Genomic DNA, 20,360 nt, shown 5'->3' with positions numbered 1-20,360 from the left:
AGTGTTCTGAGAATTAAAGCATGCTAAAAGTTTATCAAAGAGATTATAAATAAGCAAAGGAAAAGAATTTAAAATTCAAATCAGAAGCAAATTAAGTGATGAGTGATACTATGTCACTGTTTTTTTTCTTTTTAATACTAAAAGGAAAACTCTGAGGTCTGGGTAAGACTCATTTGAGAAGCTGATAAAAATGAAGATTTCAAAGTCTCATGCCAAAAGATTACAGTTTAGTAGGTCTGCAACTTTTAATAAATCACCCAGGTAACTTCTGATGCAGGTGGCCCACTGAGCTACTCTCCTGGTGAGATAATCCAAACTAGGGGCCATTCACACACCTGGGAACACAAGCAGGAAATGGCCCTTTCTCAAGTTGTAATTAACAAGACAATACTCCCACTGAACCAGCAAAATACATTCCCCTTACCTAACATGCCATACACAACTCAGAACATCACCTTAATAAAACACCTGCTGTTAGCTGGCACTAATGGGCTGCATTGGTAATTTTTAAAAACAATTTTAAAGGATATAAACATATCATTAATTATAGCGAGGAGATAATCCAATCAACGTGCAGGTTCATCGGTTCCTGCTACAGGTAATGAGTCAGATGAACTCCAGGTACTTCCACGGGTTTGTAAGGACCAGATCTCTAAAGCTATTAAAATTCAACCAGTTGGCACCAAACAAAATATTTATCCTAAACACAGACTAAAGGACACAGGATGGTAAGAAGAAAACCCTTGTTTCAGAATTAAGGTACTCCACCTGGCAAGAAACCTTGCTGAGAAAGTGACTGGTTACACTTTCACCCATATTTTCATTTCATTCTCTTCACAAATCATTTATTTATCTCATGTGTTTTTGGAGCTTAGAAGAAAAAACGGAGTCTATTATATGTGTTTGTTACACTTAACACCCTGCTATCTAAGTCATGTGTCCAGCAACGTCACTTACCAGCGCAGAACCAAGAAGCAAGGCCTAATGAGAGAGCAAACCACGTCCGGACACCCACGCTCTGGTATCAAGGCACTTTGCTTACAAGGGGGAGGCCTCTCAGGGCCCACCACCTCTTTGTTTGCACACAATATTAACAGGACCACCATCTAGCTTCCCAGCCCACAGACAATTAACAGAAGCATCTCTGAAGGACATGCTTCTGTCCCAGGGGGTGCAGACAATATCCATGACTGACAAGATGAAAAGGGAGACCCCACGGAGTACACCCATCTCAAAGAAAGGCCACATCTCCAGCTTCTGGATCCTCCAGCGTAGGGACAGGATGTCCCATACGCCTGAATCATCTCTGAGAGCATCACTTTTCCCTGAAGTATTACTGGATGGTTACCTTGAGCTTTCAAGGAAAGGTAAAATTAAGTCCAGCATACAGTTTTAAGCAGGAAAGCGGCAGATACAGACAGACCACAGGCAGGAAATACCTGGCGCTGCAGAATCACCCGCCTTCCTGCATCCCAGGCAGACACAGGGGCACTTGGCCATCCTTCGGCTGAGCGTGAACCCAGCCTCAGAATCCAGTGCTATGCAGCACCCAGGCAACTGCTCCCTGCACAGATGGAAGCCGACCTGTCAAGTGTGGCTTGGAAAGATGACACTAGGAAGCGAGGCTCATCAGTGCCCGGGAGCAGGCAGGATCTGCTCCTTCCCTGAGAGAGCCGGGCAGAGGCGGCTCCACCACAGGCAAACAAGCGCACCAGGCCTGGCTGAAACCGCTCACAGGCTGCTTTCCCAAGGACATACAAAGCGGACTAGCCCCGGGAAGCACCAAGACATCTGTGCACCTCCAGCGTGTTGTTAGCTCCTTCAAATCAGCTGGTGCTTCCTGTCCACACTCAGGCAGGTGCTTACTGATAAGTTACGTCTTGGAGGGTGGGGGCAGAGGGACAAATTAAAAATTAGAAAAAAAAAAAAAAAAGTCACGTCTCCTCGCTTCTTAAAAGAGATGCCACTGGAAGAAAACCAGGGGTGCGAGCAGGGGCTCCCTTCTATTTCCTCACCCCCACAGCAGCAGACTCATGATTAAGAGACCAGCCAGACCACCTGGACTGATTCCTGGCTCCACCTCCTACTAGCTCTAGCTGGGCCTTCAGGCAAATTGCTTTACTGCCCTCTGCCTCAGTTCCCCCATCTGTAAAATGGGAGAACATAACAATATTTACTTCATAGGGTTGTTTTGGGGATTAAATGGGTGGAGTACATGTGAGGCCCTTAAAACAGTGACCAGCAAGCACATTAAAATACCGGCAATCATTCTTACATTATTATTTCAGTGAACTCAGGTTCTTCGGTTAAATTTTCATGGTTTTAGAGAGCTACGGAAATGTTCTCTTCTGAACTTACCTTTTAAAAATTTACATTTGGCTTTGAAATTCAAAACCAAGAGAAGTAGAAAGTTGTATGTTTTCCCTATACATTCTATGAAAAAAGAAAGTTACACGAAAGAGTGAGAGGATAAAAATGAATCATCTTTTTTCTCACTTTGACTTAAAAACTGATTTCCTGTCTCCTGGGTGAGAGCCCCTGCTGCGAGGAGGCAGCAGGTGTGGCCCAGCGAAGACACAGCGAAGGCCGCTGGTGTCACTGGCGGCAGAACCGGAGGAGTTACAGGCCACTGGAAAGCTTTCTGTCTGGGTGGAGGTAAGAGATGATGAGGGAATGTTCCAGCTACTGTAACCTACGCGCCATGAAATCTTACACATGGTGCATCAGCTTCAAGCACCAGCCACTTTTTATCAGATTCAAACTGAGACTAGAGAGGACATCTTTCAGTAATCTAATGATGACATTTATAGCACTTACTATGACAGGCAGCATCTGTGGTCCTTACAGGCTGATCTAAAGTTGTCTTCATGGTGATTCTTTGTGGTCAGATTGATTATTGATTATTTTACAGAAATGAAAACTGAGGCTCAGAGAGGTTAACTGGCAGAGGTTAAGGTCACAGAACTATACATGATAAAGCCAAGATTCAAATATTTTATTCATCCAACAAGCATTTACTGAGCAACTACTACACGCCAGGCATTGTTCTAGGTTCTGGAAATGCAGCCATGAACAAAACCAAGTTCCTGCCTGGACAGAACTCTTCATCCAAGAAGGGGGAGATTTACAGTAAATAAACATAACGAATCCGTAACAGAACATATGGAAGGCACGAGTGCCTTGAAGAACGGTGAAGCACGGTAAGGAGAGAGATGAGGGGCAGGGCAGTAATTACAGATCGGATGGTCAGGGAAGAATTCTTGGAGGAGGTGACAGCTGATCAGTTTCCAGAGCCAATGCCTTCACCTACATTCCACTGCCTGTAATGACATCACAGCAAGACCTCAAAACCAGGCGTGTGCCGACCTACACCTCACCATCTCCTTCATGCAAAGCAGGTGGCCTTCAGGAAATTCTGAAGTCTGAATTTCCATTCTCGTGTAATCACGGCAGGCCATCCTGAACTGCAGCTCCTCACCGCCTGCACTGCTCCCAGGAGGGGCCTGAGAAGGCTCCTGGGCTCCCGTGCACCCTCGGCGTGCCCCAGCTCCACCGCTCTGCCCTCGTCTAGGTGCAGAAGGAAAGCTCATCCCAGGAGCCTTGAGGAGTGTTTAAAAACTTCTGATGAAAGCTCTTGCCTCACCAAAGGTTGGAACCACCCACTCGTGAAACTAATATAAACTGATGTTTCTCAGTCTGCACGAAGGAATTTTTTAATTTTTCTTTTTTAGGGCTTTTGAAAAGCGTGAGTTTTATGTTCTCCCATTTTACAAATGGGGAAACTGAGGCAGAGGAAAATTAAGGAATTTGCCTGAAGGCCCAGCTAAGGGGCAGCCGAGAATCGAGTCCAGATGCTCTGGCTCATCCCTTAATTCTTCAGCAGCCTCTTCCGCGAGGTCCTCGGCGATCATCACCGAGTTCACCACCGTCCACGTGCCGCCCGTTTGCACCTGGGCACGTTGCTAATCCCTGGCTGTCTGCTAAGTGGCTCCTTCCTAGGTCTGTTACCGTGAGGACTAAAGCACCTGCGGCTACGCATCAGCAGTCATCATGAGCGCCACCATAGCCACCAGTCACTGAATTCTAACTGGGAACACTTGCCACCCAATACTCAAGGCCACACTGGGAGGAGGGTGGGGGGCGCGTGACCGCATCGCAGGCCAGGAAGCTGAGGCTCAGGCAGGGGTGCCCTGCCTCCCACTTACAGACGGCTCCCAGGGAATGAAAACCCAGATCGGTAGGAGTTCAAAGCCAATGCTTCTTCCCACTCTTGCTACACGACCTCTCGGCAACAAAACTCTCTGGGCGATGACATCAGCATCAATTAGGGACAATACAGTTATGCAAATATAAGACTCTCTAAAACCCAAGAGCACAGTAAATTAGATGGCTTCAGGCTGCAACTGAAATCAGCTCTGAAATCAGAGTTAGGTTTGAGGTCCCCACTTACAGCTGTTAGACTTGACTCAAGCGGTGTTGCCTCTGGTGATTTACCTGTAAATGAGAGTACGATCTCCCTCAGGTGGCGGCAGAGCACACGAGTCACATAAGCACTCAGAAAAGTGCCCGGCATGTAGGAACGGCCGGTGACTCCCTCCGCGGTGGGCATCCCATCCCCAGGTTCCTCTCAAGGCCCAGGGCAAGGGACTGTGCTCTGGCTACAGGGTAGAGCCCATTGGCTCTACAGGCCGGCACCTTGATGATCCAGATTGCCTGTTTAAAGATGCTTTCTGAATGGCTGGCTCACTGAATCACTACAGGAGAATGTGCCTGAATTCACAAGTCCAATAATAGCTTGGAAATAGAAGCCATCTGAAAATGTTCCTAAACTCTAGCTGGGCTGGCAAGGATTGCATGTGATTATAAAAAGCAAGTGAGAAGAGAATGTTACTGCAAGGAAAAGGAAAATTGAACCCATATGAGTTTTAAATAACTCCAATAAAGAATATTAAAAATTGTAATTCTGGCAATTAAATACTAACACAAATCCAACTGCTATACACTGAAATTCTAAGTTAAAACATTAAAACTGCCACAACTGTATCCCAAGGCCTAATACCCCTTTTTGTTATTAACTTACCTGTGCAATAAAATACAGGTCTTTTTAAAATGACTATTTTAAATTTACATTTAGATGTAATGCCAAGACTGACTAGATTATCTAAGTAGAATTCCAGATTACACAGTAGGCTCCTGTCTCAACACTGATATGGAAATATTCTTAAATACGATTCAGAACATAAACCTGTGCTTTAAAATCCATCTGTAGCTTTCTGTCTACTGAAATGACACTCCAGTTCTCTCCCCTCACTAACTCAGGTAGCACCTATTAAGGGACGTTCAGAAACACGGCTTCTTTCATTGACCTCCTGCTGATGTTTATTATTAGCAGGACCTGAGAAGGCACATTTAGGCACTAAGGTCCTTCCATAAAATGTTTTATGTTGTTCGAACATCCGCCTGAACTTCGTATCATTTTTCATAAGAAACATTTCTTGAAGAGAAATCCGGCTGGCACAGTGAGGCAGAAAACACGAGCATGTACAAATCCTATTATGCCCAATAGGTCGACAAATTTACTCTAATAAAAGTATCTCCAACCCCCTTTAATGGCTCACAAGTGAACGTAATTTTTGCAACTGCAAGTAATTTAATGCAGAGTCATGATGGTTTTTAGAATTCTTATTCTTAACCCAGAAACTAAATAAAACCCAAACAACACTCTCCAGGTTCTAATCCTGTATTTTGAAAATACCAGTGTCAGCAGAACTGTAAATATCCCTTGTTTTGTACACATTTAACGCACTGTCTGCTGAGGTGGGGAGGCGAGCCCAGACCAACGTTCTTTTTGGGTTAATGCACGGAGGTCAAGGTTCTCCCCGGTGACCCCTGGCACCTTCTTTACAATCATTTCCAAACTCAGAGGGTTTTACCATAATGAGCTTGGTTTCTGTTGGAGTCAGACGCGTCTGAGGAAGCAGATGGCTCTACAGAGCCATTGACCTGAACGGACCGGCCTGTGACGGGCAGAAGTCACTCCACAGTGCGGAGTGACACGGAAGCCGGGGCAGCCTAGTAGCTGCTCTGACTAGCGAACAGTCTCTTGCGGTACCAGGTTTCCCTCCAGAGCAACTGTTCTACTTGCTCGCCAATGCCGGCAAAGCCTCTAATAGAGAAGGCACTGAGACCTGTTTTCTACATTCAGAAGAAATGAAATTCTTTAAAAAAAAAAAAAGCCTATTAAAAAATGATAGGACAGTGTAGCTTGAAGGCAGCTCAAATCCTAACCTGCCACTTTAGAGCTGTGTGCCCCGGAACAAAATCTCTTCCCCGAGTCTGCTTCCCCATCTGTAAGTGACACCAACCTCATGGATGTTATAGTCAAGATTCAAGTTGTTAGAATGCTCAGCCCAGCAGCCGGCACACAGCAAGCCCCGGGAAGCCGGAAGCTGATCAGACCCCGCCCACAGGCAGGCGGAGGAAGGAAAGAACCGGAGTGACCCGGTGTAGGGCGCGGCGGGCCTGGGGCTCACAGCCTCCACACATCAACCAAAGTGCAGTTTTACAATTTTTACCTACACGGCACCACTCAAGCCTCAAGTTTTGTTCCATTCAGTATTTGTCTTTACACTGGATGTTTTAATGTTATCTAGAATCTTAATGGTCACGTGGATGTCATCATTCCCACCAATCTAGGTCTTGTTTCTATTTCTTTTTATCCCATAGCACTGTGTATTTAGTATTTAAGGCCCTGCTTGTCAGGCAAACCTAGCGGGAAACGTCAGTGCACCGAATGGGAGGGGCCCAGAGAGCCTTGGAGCAAGCACAAGCCAGAAGGGAACTGCACAACAGGCCAGCGGTTCCTTCGCCCTTTGAGGCTACCACCTCTTCCTTCCACCAAACGCACATGCCCTTCTGCGGCCCGCGGCTCAGGGCTGGCTTCAGGATTACCCTGTACTCCCCACTCGCAGATCTTGGGAAGATGGGAAAATGACAGCGCCCACTTTGCAGGGTGAGTCTACAGGTTACACGTGGCGCTGCGGCTCAAAGGAGAACACAGTACTCTAGCAATTCAGAGCTAAGCGCATCTGTTATTTCTCCAGTATAAATTCAGAAATTCTCAAGTGTGCACTGAATTTACCCGGGGGCTTTAAAGTACAGACTACCCAAGCCCCACCCTGAAATAGCCTAATTGGAAAGCCTGGCTGCAGAGCCTTAAAACTAGTTTTGACAAGTCCCCCAGGTGCAGCTCAGAAACCACCACACTAAAGGGCAGGGCTTGCAGCTCCTCCTCCTCCTCCTCTGAAGTCGGGAGAATGGCTCACCCACGCTTGTGATGCTCTCGAACACACCCTCAAGAGAGATTTAACCAGAACCTTCACTTGAGAGGCCAGACCCCCAAGCAGCAGCACAGGGCTGGTGCCACCAGGGAAGACAGAGGCCACAGGCTGCTGGACCTGGAAAAGCCGACGGAAAACGACAAACCATTTCCTGCTTACTCTATCAGCCTAGTCTTTGGAGCACTTTCAATATGGCCTTTACATCCAAGCCAACCCTTTTCTCAACTGCCTGTGCTCCGATCCGTTTTCAAGGTAAGTTACTCTTTATCAATTCTTTTATGGATGTAAGTCAATATATCCAAAGTGAGGTTCGACATCAAATCAAAATCCACATGAATAAAGTATCAAATGCATTAAATGAGCTATAATTTTAGTAGAGTCACTAACATATCGTCTAGGTATCAGCACTCAGATATTAAGCTGGGAGCATCTTCCTGACCACCTAGACTTTGGGGAATTGTGACAAAGCGAGGTGTTGAATTTGAAGTATAAAAAGGGGGAAAAGGCCACCACGTGAATGCAAGCTCCGCAGGGGTAGGGATTTCTGTCCACTGATGTCTCCTAAGCACCCAGGACATAGCCAGACATATACTAAGTACTCAATAAATTGATTCTATAAAATAACTTGCTAGAAAGTACTTGCAACAGCCCAGTTAAAAAACAGCCAGCCTAGAGAGGGATTTGTTATCAGAAACACTGTGAGATGCTTCAAAATAGTAGCAGAGACAGAAGGCTTTAGTTATTACTAGGTTTCGATTTTTAAAAAATGTTTAACTCTATAAAGAGTAAAAGCAACCAAAACAGGGCAGCTCCTCCCTGGTGAGATGGATGTCACGTGGCTTCTTGGGGACTCCACCATTCAGTAAACATCTGAGGGCCTGTAGTGTCCCATGTACTGCTGGAAGAGCTGGGGACGCCGTGGAGAACGAGCCTTCACCTCACTCTTTCCAGTGTGGGTCCAGATCCAGTACAAAAGATCTCCTAGAAGGAGCACTCAGAGACCAACCAGTCCAATCCACACTTTTTGCAGCTTAGGAACTATTTTCTAGAAAACAAGAGAATTTGCCCAAACCAAAGTCAGGCTAAACCACCAGAGTCGTGAGGGCGCTAGTTATAGGCCTGTTTACTGAAGCATGGCCACAGATGGGCTAGCGTGGACACTCAGTTCCCCTCCACCCCCCGCTCTTCTCTCTCCCGGTTTCAGCTCCTCACAGGGCCCTGCTGCATGTTCAGCACTCACTTCAGCACAGTGTTTAAAACTACTGATACTGAAGGCCATTTCCAAACTCCCACCAACCTCTTTCCTCCACCTCCCTGGGTTTTTCTAATGTAAGAATATCGTAAGCCAGAAATGTGAACATCTGGCCAAGGGGAGTTGATCATCCCTTCACCTCCTTTCCCTGAGGAATGACACAGATGGTGTCAGAACAAGAGCTCTGATGTTGGATTACATGAAACTGCTTCTACTTGACCATTTTTAATCTTAAAAAAACAGCAGTTTCATATAAATTTAACATAAACGTTACAACTTCTTTGTTTCATTCTTTGGAGATCCATAAAAATAAACATAATCCACAAACTAGAGTTAACTGTCAGCAAGCATAGAGGATGCTGAGCCCCCAGAGATGAAATTCTTTATTTCACTCTTACCAAAAGAGAGTTCACAAGGTACTTCTCAGCACCACTGTCTGACTACGTACGTGCCTACCATCTAAAAAGAACTGCAACTGGAATGAGCAAATGTCAAATACAAAACAAGTGAACAGAGGCCCGGCAGGCTGACCACACAGCAAAGAGTGCAGGCTTGGCACAGCCCTCCACGCACCTCCCCTTAACTGCTCCCAATTATGTACAAAATGCAGTCCTTTCACAAGCTTTTAGAAAATTTTTTATTGGTTACAATTATGTAAAATGTATCATTTAAATTCTCCCCTAGTTATTAAGTGTTTGCAGCAACAGCATAAAAAATCTTTTTTTATACATCTGACAAGCCCCAATGATTTCAATGCTGGAAGGGGAAAAATAGCAAACACCACTCTTAACTTGTCTATAATTAACTTCTCTCTCTCAAGGCTACATTGGTTAAAATCAATGGACAACCCCTTTTGTACGTCAAATTGTAAATTTTAATGTTTTCATTAGAATAGTCTTTCATAGCACTCTCCAACAAGAAGCAATAAAATAACTAACAGCAAACTTCAATACAGGAACACGCTCCAGATTAACAACTCAAACAAAAAATGTAAAATGCAAATCACATATAATACAATTGAAGCATCCAAAACAATTTAAATAATTTTAAATATTTTATTTTTAAACTGCTACAAATGCTTTATACAATATTTCAACATAAAGTCCCCATGACAGAAATGTAACAAAATGGGAATGATAGTGAAAGGGTTAAAGTGGCATAAATTCATCAAACAAATATTAAACTACAAATTTTTAAGAGGTAGATTAATTTTAAAGTTGAGAACAAAAACAGTATGAATAAAACCTAGCCATTTTCCACCAACTCAGTCATTAATCAGGGTTGGGGGTAGAAAAATGCATGGAGAAATGATACTCATAGACTTAGGCAGCGGCCAATTTGTCTTTAATCTCTATTAGAGACTTACGTGTAAAACCTGGTATGTAAATTCATTTCTACTTCCGTGTAGACATACATCTTATAGGCCTGGGATGCACCCTGTGCATTGACATATTGCTACATAGTCTCTAATAATATATAACAGTTATAAATTAGTGCCAGATAATAATTTGAGAAGATAATGTCCATTTGGATATACAAACATGACATTGTAAGAGGCATAAAAAAAGTCCATATCCAATCTGTTTTCCTCTCCATTTTGCTGGCAATCTGCTTGTGATTTAAAAACAAAAACAGGGCAAGAGATCAGCTAAATTGCCTCTCTCTGTCTATAATTCATTTAAAAGAAAGGCACCAAGAGCTGGTAAGTGAACGAAACATTTTAAATGAGTGCATCTGAATTTGTCATCCCTGAAATCTACAACAAACTACTGCTAAAACAGAGGACTTGCTTTGCAAGGTTAAGTTCAAATCATTCCTTTCTCTCCTATGTGCCAACAACAAGGGCTACACTCAGATCTGAGTTACCAGTCCCGTGACGAGGAGCCAGTTCATCTAGCCCGTCTTACAGTGCCCTCCTCTTTGGATCTCAATCACCCAGGGGCCCAGTACACGGGCTGGGCACCACCGAAGAAGCAGATGCCTGACTCTAAGCCTGCCGGCAATCAGCTGTGTGTTAGGATTTTTGAGTCAGCTTCAACTGGTCTTGCAAGCTTGGTAGATTTCATATTCTTTGCCGTAGTGCTTATCCTAAGTTGAGCATGCAATATCTTTTAGTCAATTAAGGTTTGTTTTGTTTTGGGGGCTTTTCTACAGGAAGTTCCTAGAAAATAAGAAAACTGAAGATAAATGACAACATAACATAACCTTGTATGAATTGACCATGTTAAAGAAAAAGGTGAGTAGACCATAAGACAAATGTTATTAAGACAGCAACACATAAATGACTCTGAAGGTATTTAAGAACTCAGGTGTCCTACTCAGAAGACACACATGGGAGGAACTACCTGTAGGTCCATTTCCTAGTAGGTGTAGCAGACACAGAGACATGGGAAATCAGCATTTTATTTTTTTTTTTTGTTGAGACAGAGTCTCACTTTGTTGCCCAGGCTAGAGTGAGTGCCGTGGCGTCAGCTTAGCTCACAGCAACCTCAGACTCCTTGGCTTAAGCGATCCTACTGCCTCAGCCTCCCGAGTAGCTGGGACTACAGGCATGCGCCACTATGCCCGGCTAATTTTTTCTATATAGATTTTTAGTTGTCCATATAATGTCTTTCTATTTTTAGTAGAGACGGGGTCTCGCTCAGGCTGGTCTCGAACTCCTGACCTTGAGCAATCCACCCGCCTCGGCCTCCCAGAGTGCTAGGATTACAGGCGTGAGCCACCGCGCCCGGCCAATTTTATTTTTTTAATCAATTCATGGTAAATGGAAAAACTTGGTCTAGAATTTCATTTTTTTTCTCTATCTTTAAATTTTCTTGAGTGGCTGCAAAAGAACTCAGTAAAAAAAATTGCTCTAAAAGGAGCAGTAAAGAATGTAAAACACCTTGAGATTTACAGAGGTGAAAGATGGCTAAGAGGTAAGTAGACAATGTACCTCTTTCCTTCCCTTTGTGTCATACTGGAGCCTGTGAAAATGAACCCTCAGCATCAAATCTGAATTCGGCACCACAAAAAGCCACAGGTGGGTTCTGACTGCTAACTCTGGAGCGGGGGGAGGTGTCACTGTATTAAGAGCTGCACAGGAGAATCTGAAAGATGAGTGGCATGCCTGGTTTCCTTTGCTGCTCTGCCCTAAGGAAAAAAATTGGAGCATGTGTCTTTTTTTACACCCTGACTAGCACCATGGCTTGTGCTCCAGGAAATTACCAACTAGCAAACTGCTGAGCCCTCAGTGTTCATGGGAAACTCAGACTACATCCACATGGCTAACTGCAAGCACATACTTGAAAAACTGTGGAATCCTAAACAGGAATTCGAATGTGAAACGTCTGAGTGTTAGGAACCAGTTCTCAAACACAGTGTGCTGTAGAGAAATACACAGGAAAGAATGTGGTGCCCATTCTGTGACTAGTCCCCACATATGGGACAGGGTAAGGAAAGCAAAATCCTGAAAAGAAAGTGAAAGCAAGTATTTATGAACATGTAATTGTGTCATGAATCATCCCTAAAGAAAATTTAGAAGTAGAAATGTACTAAAACTGGAAGACCACTGCAGTTGAAACAACTCCTTAACAATGTAACACAAGGAATATGCACTGAGGCTGAGGCCTACTCTGGGACAGCCCCGGGCGAGACATTAACGCTAAGATCATACTCCCCCACATCTGAATTCAGGAATCCCGGTTTTGTACTAAACTCCCCATGAGGTACTAAGAAGACAAAAACAAAACACTGAAGAAATGCCCACTTTTGTTTCCAGACAGTCAAAATATGATGTCGCACTGAACAATTGTTTTTTAAATTCCCCAAAACACATCACAAGTTTATGGTCACTTGGCAAGCAGACCCCTGGGCGATACCCCCACATCCTACAGATGTGTCTACAGTTCCAAAGACTCACACAGGAGGAGCGGCTACCCCGGGTGCCTGCTGCTACCATCTACAAGTTAGGACAACACCGTTGTTTTCTTATCTGGTTCTTCTGTGCTTCCTCTTAGGCCAAATTTCACTCCAGCAATGTAACCTTTTTGTTAAGTATCAAAGTGCAGTTTTTAAAGTTCACTGGAGCAAAGGAGAGATTATTTTTTAGGTACTTCAGTCCTTTGCAGACTTAAGGGTTCTTTAAAAGGCACTAAAGCTAACTGAATGAGCTTCCTAAGTTTATAGTTACCTTTTCTTTACAAAACTTTATTTCTTCATATCAACTTTACCCATGAACTGTATCAATGGGATCCAGTACAAAATAAGAGGTTCTTTTAGATAATGTCAAAGACAAAAAGGGACAGACATACTACATTCTAAAGCACTGGCCACCTGGGAGGTATATTTTAGTACAATCCATGACAATGATAGTACGTTTTGGTTAAGACACCAGCAACTTGAACAGGACTCAGTTCTGTAACGTCCTGCTGGACACAGGACTGAGCGCAAACAAGTGCACAATTAAACTGCTAAAGGCAGGCAGCTGTGACAGCCGAAGAACAGGTGCTTGTTTTCACAGGGCTAACCTCCAAGGCACCACCTATGCACATGCTCTGGCCAGAGACCAAATGTCGATCAGAGCTATAGCAACAGAATATTTAATACATTTATAAAGTAGCTTTTTAAAAATCTAATCCTTTAATCCTACAGTAAATCATTCAAATCAGCCTTGGCTACAGATTCTTCTCTACATCTTTCTTTAGCCACAGTTTAAGGCACACCAGCACCAAGAATTCTACCTGATCAACTATGCAGTGATAATACATAATTGTGCACTATGACCTCATGCAGATGTCCTCATGACCTCTCCAAAATAGCAGTCACTCCACAGTTATCTCTAATTCTGCTCGCTTAAAGCACCAAAGAACTTTCAGACACCAAAAGCTATAGCCACGAAAGCCTGGAGTCAGGTCAGGCAACTTACTCTAAGACAAGGTTTACAGGTATTTTGTAGAAATGCTATCTGATGATAAGTAATTTCACAGGAGATTAACCTATAGGAATTACTCAGGAAACAGCAGGAATTCCAAGGATGCATATCAACTTAGGGTAAGGGACTCAGAAGTCAATGTAACAAATTTAATTATTGCCGTATCTTTTTGTCGGTCACTAAGAACAGTTCCTAACATAGGGAGAACATGCAATAAAAGTCAACTCAAATCTAAGATGAATCCCTACATAATTACTGGGGGGAAAAAAGGCATTGACAAATGAGATGGTCTCGCCCTGGGTTATCACATGTGCCTGAGAGTCCCCAGAGGGTCTCTGCCTTATTATAGGGTTCTAAGTGCTCTCTCCTACTCTTCTTCCCCTCTGGAACCTGTCTTATTTATTATCCTATGACTGGAGATTGCGGGCGGGGACATATGACTTTTTTTTTAAAAATGTTTTGTTTAACCAATGCAACAAGTTGTTAAAATTAAAACACCAGCAATCAAAGCACAAATAATGAGAGCAGTCTCAGTTACTATACCTATGCTGAAGTCCCAAAAATATTAAACAACATTGCAACATGGTTTACTAATGAACTCAGTCATCCATCGTAACCTAAGAAATGATCTGTGATCAGGAAATAATACAACTGACACTGAAGCATTAACCAAGATATGAAGGAAGTTTAAGAGAATCTCATCTTTTCCTACAGAGTTCTTTTGAGAGCTTTTCCAGGGTTTCAGATTCAATTCACACTTGGCCCTATTAAAGAAATGGTACCTCTTTGTGAGTCCTATGTCTGAAATAAAAACTATTTATTCATCTCTACAGCAGCCGAAGCAGTAACCCTTCGTGCCTACAACTTATGCAATAGCTATTTCCTTTAAATGCTTAGATAAAAATGTTACGGGAAAGGAAGAAAAGATACAAACAAACAAAATAACTAACAAAAAAAAAAAAGGAAACCCACGGGCAAGGACACTGCTGTCTTGTGCCTTTCCCTCCATGAGCTGGAGCTTACCTGATGTCCTTCAGCTCCTGCTTGGCACTGCCATCCTCTCTCTTGTTCTCACTCAGGTCGGCAGCAGCTGCCAGCTGAAGGCTTCGGGTGACTGGCCCCCCACTCCGTTCTCTGGATTTTATATTGAACCGGTCTGTTCTTTTCTTGCTCGCCAGGGCGGACTTGCTTTGTAAAACAGCTTTGCTCTTCTGTACCCTCACGTGCAGGCTCCGGGGCGGTTTGCTCGAGAGCTGGGCAGAATGATTCTTGGCCACAGCTTTGGGTTTTTTCCCCTCAACGTGAGTTATTTTGGCCATTCTTATCGGGCTGGAGTTCCTTAAAGAGGAGGAGCTTGGTTTTCTGGACTTAACCGAAGCTGCAAATTTGACATTCTGCTTGGACCTGAAGGATGAGGAGGGTAGTGGGACTTGGGCGGGGCCGGAGCTGCGGGCTCTGGTCTTGCCCAAAGGAGCCTGCATGCCTTGCATTTTAATCTCTGCATCTGCTGTCCGTCTGCGGTGGTTGCTGTTACTGTTTTTGTCACTACCTGCAGGTGATGAGTGTCCACCTTTCTTGGATGAATGAGAAACTTTTTTTTTTGGAGGAGAATGGGGCTTTTTGGGACAGCTGAAAGCGGCATGTTTATTCAGGCTTCCAATGTACGTGAACTCTCGATTACAGTAAGGGCAGATGTGAGAAGATGACTCAGAAGTATTTTTCAAGTCGGCCTTCTGCTTTGCAGATTTGTTTTTTTGAAGGATTGCTTTCTGTACAAGCTGATTTTTTTTCTTCAATGCATTTAATTTGAGCTTATTCGATGACATTTTGCTAAGCTCAACACTAAAGTTCAGTCTTTTGGGTTGTCCCATTCGTCGGAAGGCATTTTTCCCAGAGTTATCTAAAACCACCACGCCATTTTTGGGTTGTACAGTTTGTTTCAATGGTACTGGATTTTTCTTAGGGGTATACCTCTTCTTGTCACTTGCAGAAGCACATGCCAAGATATGTTTGTGTAACTCAGGCATGTTGTCAACACCTTTTCCACATTTTGTGCAGCGAATGGCAGTAGTAAAAGTCTGTGGAATATTGTGTGTAGTGAAATTTGTGGCCGTCACACCGATACCCATGGGATTTCGGTGATGGTACTGAAATGGAGGTGGCTTAAAGCTTGGGTAATGCTGATTGAGACCCAATCGAACATCTGGATCTTTCGTCTTTATTCCAGAAGCCATTATTTTTATGGTCGTATAAAGCTCTTCAGAGGAATCATTTAACTCTTCCTCTTCTTTAGAAGTTTCTAATGGATCTTCCGGCAAACTCTGCATATGCTCTATGTGGGCCTTGCTGGGATCTGTGAAGTTCTGGGGCCTCAGAGTCCCACTTTCAAACTCATGGTGTGTGCACACCTTATCTGGGTGGAGATCTCGCTGGTGCTGCTGCAAATTGCACAAAAAAGCAAATTCTTTTTTACAAACAGAACACACAAAGATATTTCCAACTCCATGAAGCAAAAAGCGATGCTCTGACAAATCAGTTTTATCCTTAAAAAGCTGTACACAAAATTCACATTTGAAGGGCCATTCTTCAGCATGAATAGATAAATGTTTGGTTAGATCTTTAATGGAGAGAAAAGGTGATTCACAGACATTGCAAACAAAGTTTTTGTTGAATGTTTCCTGAACGATATCCTGTTCAACAGCAGACTGGGGCTCTTCCCTGGGTTTCAGATCTTCATTCTCTAATTCCTCCGGTTTGAAAGATATCATGGGGAGAGAAGCCTCCAGATTATCACCAGAGGAAACGACGGATGATACTGCAGAAAGAGGAGGAGGAGAAGGGGAAGAGGAGGAGGAAGAAGAGAATGAAGAGGAGGAAGATGAGGAGGAGGAGGAGGAAGAAGAAAGTGTTGGAGGCCCAGGCGAAGCAGCAGACATAAGAGGCTCCACGGCGGGAATGGGAGAGGGAGAGGGAGATACCGTAGGGGACAGAATTGGGAGTGGGGACTGTGTGGTGGCATTCGAGAGTGGCGAGGGACATGGATGAGGAGACGTGCCGGAAGAGGGGGCTGGAAGAGGTATGGTGGGAAGGAGGGGAGGAGGTGGAGTGGCAACAGTTAATATGGGAGGACAGGGTGGAGGAGAAGAGGGATCGGTGGGGACCAAGAGAGGAGGCAGCTGACTGGAAGAATGGGAAGATGGCTGCAGGGTAGGTGACAAAGGACAAACACCAGGTGAGGACTCAGTAGTCGGGGCAGGGAAACCAGAGTCAGGGCCAAGGTCAGGATCTGGCTGGGCTTCTAGGGACTTGCAAGGACTTGGGCTCCTGGCCACATCTGCAGTGTTTTCTACAGGTAAATCGACGCCATTATATTCATTGAGAAGAACCTTCTGTAGCATGCGGGTGGTTGGTTTCTTTTTCTTTACAGCACTACAGGTTGACTGTACTGAATGATTTTCTTTGAATTCCTTCCCTTCGGAGTCACTACAAGGCTTTTTATGCACGCTGAGATCTAATACAGATTCCCACTGGACCAGAGTCTTGCCTGTACCCTCACCCTTCTGTTTGATACCACTGGATAAATCCAGCGGCTGTTGGTTGCACACATTGCTAAAAGTAGAACTTGCTGTCCACTCTTTAGATATTTTATATTCATCAAAGCACGAAGGGCTCATAGTTTCTCTCTCATCTCTCCCAGACATACTCCAGGCTGGTGAGTCACTGTGACTTTCTAATTTGGGTTTCTTGGAAGTCAGAACTGAATCTGTCCATGCTGCTTTCCCATCACTTGGCTTTCCAAAATCTCGAAGGGCAGGACTGTGCTGTGGAGAACTGGGAGGAGAGGTGGTTCGCCTCTTGAACCTACTGGAGGTCACAGGTAACATGGATGCAGGAGCAGACACACAAACAGGACCTAATTTAGGTATTTCAGTTGCTGAAATCCCTGCAGGAGGAGTTAGTTTATCCTGGGTTTGAAGAAGTTGTTTGAGCTGTGATGACAAATAAACACTTTTCTCTTTATGGAAAGACACTGTCTCTGTCGTTGATATGCTTAGAGGCAGACTTAAGGAACACGAAGGGGCCACGGGGTCAGAATCTGTTTCGGCTTTAATTCTGGGTAGCACAGGTGGACTAGTAGTTCTCCGTTTCTTGGACTCACTGTTTGTGCTGCTGGAAGGTTCTTTAGGAAGATCATCTGTTATAGGGACCTGTGTGGTCTTTATATTTTGAGTAATTTCCACTGTAACTGGAGTGAGTAGACAATTTATACCATACAAATCTGCCGAATTAGATTCCATCTCAATTACATCACAACTACTGGTGGTGGTGTTAGTTTGAATTTTACCATCAATATAGTAATTTAAGTTTTCAGAGATATTGCTAGAAATGTCCATGATGTACACATCATCTGCTTCCCCTTCCTCCTCTGGCTCTGTGCTGGGGACGTAGACATTCTGGGTGGGCTGGGCCTGCTCCACCGGAGGCTGCAACTCTTCAAGGCCTCCTTTTCGCCGCACACCTTTGGGAATCAGATGGCGTTCGTGAACTCTACGCTGATGCCGTCGCATATTAGTATGAGTTCCAAAAACCTTTTTACAGTATTTGCATGGATGAAGTTCTTTAACTTCCCCATTCTCTTCTAAAATAGAAGAATTTACTGTTTCTTGGGAAGCTTTCTCTGAACCCACGATCAGACAGTCTTGCCCAAGATTGGGAGGATTCGATTCATCTTTCTGAGCAACATTTTCTCCAGATACTTTGCCATCAGCTGGGTCCTCTGCTGGCTGCAGCGTCAGGCTGGGTTTTCGCTTTAACCCAGCTTCGTGGCGCCGCTCGTGCCGCCGCCTGTTGATCTGCGTGCCAAAGGCCTTCCCGCAGTACTTGCATTTGAAGGCGTGGTTGACCGTGGATATGTGGATGTGCATGTGGCGCTCCAGCCCCTGCTTGGTTGTGAACTTCCTTTCACAGTGCGGACACGGGAACAGAGACGTTTCAAATACGTCGCCATTGGCCTCCTCCTTAGTTTTAGGGATTTTGATAACAGGTGTTACCTCTGGACAGTCTTCAAGAACTTTTGAAATATTTTTTGGTTCTTCTAATAAATCTTCTGGTTTCTCATCACACCGTATTTCTGGCTCTTTCACAGAACTTTCATTTGGCATGTCAGCTTCCTCCTCCCCCTCTTCTTCCAACTCATCTTCATCATCTTCTTCTTCTTCCTCCTCTTCCTCCTCCTCCTCCTCTTCCTCCAAATCATTCACCTCACAGTTTGTTGTTTCTAATTTCTCGTCTGGTTCTGGTTGCGGCTCGCAGGCAGGGGGAGGGGCTACCAGTTCTGGAAGCACATCCTGACCAGCCACCTCCTGAAGATCGGCTGGCTGCTCAAGTGCCGAAGCCAAAGGCTTCTCCTCCTCTTCTTTAGGACCTAGAAAGCACACGGAAGCAGAAGCATGGAGGTGAAGCATGGGAAACCAGCCACCCTGTGATCAACTTGTATGATTCAAGTTATTTCTCTTATACCTAAAATGTATAAAGGAGATTACGATTCACAATAAATTACTTCTACTTCATAAACTTCATTTATAGAGCTGTACTGGGTATGAATCCATTTCATCCACCCATTCGTTCAACAAGAATTTGCAGGGTACCTGCTACGTACCAGGCAACATTCTGGGCAGTGAGGATACATACATGAACACAACAGATAAGAATGCCCACGCAGAGCTTAGATTCTTTTCTGTGTTCAGTCACCCATATGTACACTTTTGTTTATAAAAACTGTAGTGTTTAAATTGTGTTGGAGTAGCTGATAGGAAATTTCAGGAGACTAAATTCCAGTTTTTCATGATTCCAAACTAAAACGAGTTAATTGCTAAACACATCACCAGATTAGATTCTTAGTAGTCTGTCTTGAGTGGACAATCCTCTTTCTCTCTCCTTTCTGACTTAAACTCTATTTTTACAAGCCAGAACATTTTCCAGAATTGTGTAATCAGAGTTTTTCAAGTCAAAGACACTTTACAGATCATCTCTTCTAAGGCTTACCAAGTTATTAAGAGCTCAGGAGCACCTCACTGAAGGCAACAGAAATGTGAAGTAACTTCCGGGTTTCTATGCCTAGCCCACCTGAGGCAGGTGGTAGAAAATGGTCAAAGGAGGACTCACTGGCAGGGTGACAGTGGAACAGAGACCTAAAGAAAACAAGCCATGCATATAACTGGGGGAGGAACCCATAACCCACAAGTGCACAAGCACTGAGCCAAGAACATGCTAGATGTGTTGAAGAAACAGCAAGGAAGTCAGCAAGGTGGGGGGTTGCTGGGGGGTGGGGGCAAAGAGAAGAGAAGGGAAAAGGGCAGGAGATGAAACAGAGAGGTAACTAGGAACCTGCTTACACAAGACCTTGTAGGCTGTTGGCTTTTAATCTGAGTGAAACAGGGAGCTACCAGACAGTTCTAACAGAGAAATACGGCATGGTCTGACTTACATTCAAAAGAATCACTCTGATTGCTCTGAGAAACAAGACCCTAGATGGACAATAGAGGGGCTAATACATCCTCCAAGAGAAAGGCAGGACAGTCATACAGGAGTGGCAGTAGGGCTGGGGTAGAAGTGGTCAGACTCTGGATGTATTTTGGAGATGACAATGACAAAATGCGCTTGTTGACTGGCTGTGGTTAGAGAGAAAGAAGAGCCAAAGAGGAGTCCCCACAACTGCAATAATCCTATTTACTGCACTGTAGATGACTGCTGGAGAAGCAGGTTTGGTTTGTGTACATGTGTGTTGGGGGAGATCAAGGTTACTTTGGACGTGCTGAAGTTGAAGGTACCTGATACGTTCAAGTGAAGATATCAA

At 44.2% G+C, this 20,360-nt stretch overlaps 1 protein-coding gene across 2 annotated transcripts in view; it reads right to left on the bottom strand.

Moving 5' to 3' along the window:
* Positions 1 to 20,360, bottom strand: part of PRDM2 (PR/SET domain 2) — a 105,021-nt gene that overhangs the window by 23,297 nt on the left and 61,364 nt on the right. The window contains exons 4-5 of one of the 2 annotated variants that reach the window (XM_069479368.1): positions 14,528 to 18,929; positions 9,217 to 10,753 (exon numbers count right to left, since the gene is read on the bottom strand). In XM_069479368.1, the coding sequence (XP_069335469.1) occupies positions 10,741 to 10,753; positions 14,528 to 18,929 (4,415 nt within the window). In that variant the 3' untranslated portion in view covers positions 9,217 to 10,740. Of the gene's footprint in view, positions 1 to 9,216; positions 10,754 to 14,527; positions 18,930 to 20,360 lie in introns of those variants that run through there. The other variant, XM_069479367.1, reaches the window with a different exon arrangement.

This window comes from Eulemur rufifrons, chromosome 8, assembly GCF_041146395.1.
Source record: "Eulemur rufifrons isolate Redbay chromosome 8, OSU_ERuf_1, whole genome shotgun sequence".
NCBI classification, from domain to species: domain Eukaryota; kingdom Metazoa; phylum Chordata; class Mammalia; order Primates; family Lemuridae; genus Eulemur; species Eulemur rufifrons.
This window is presented reverse-complemented; position numbering and strand designations above follow the sequence as displayed.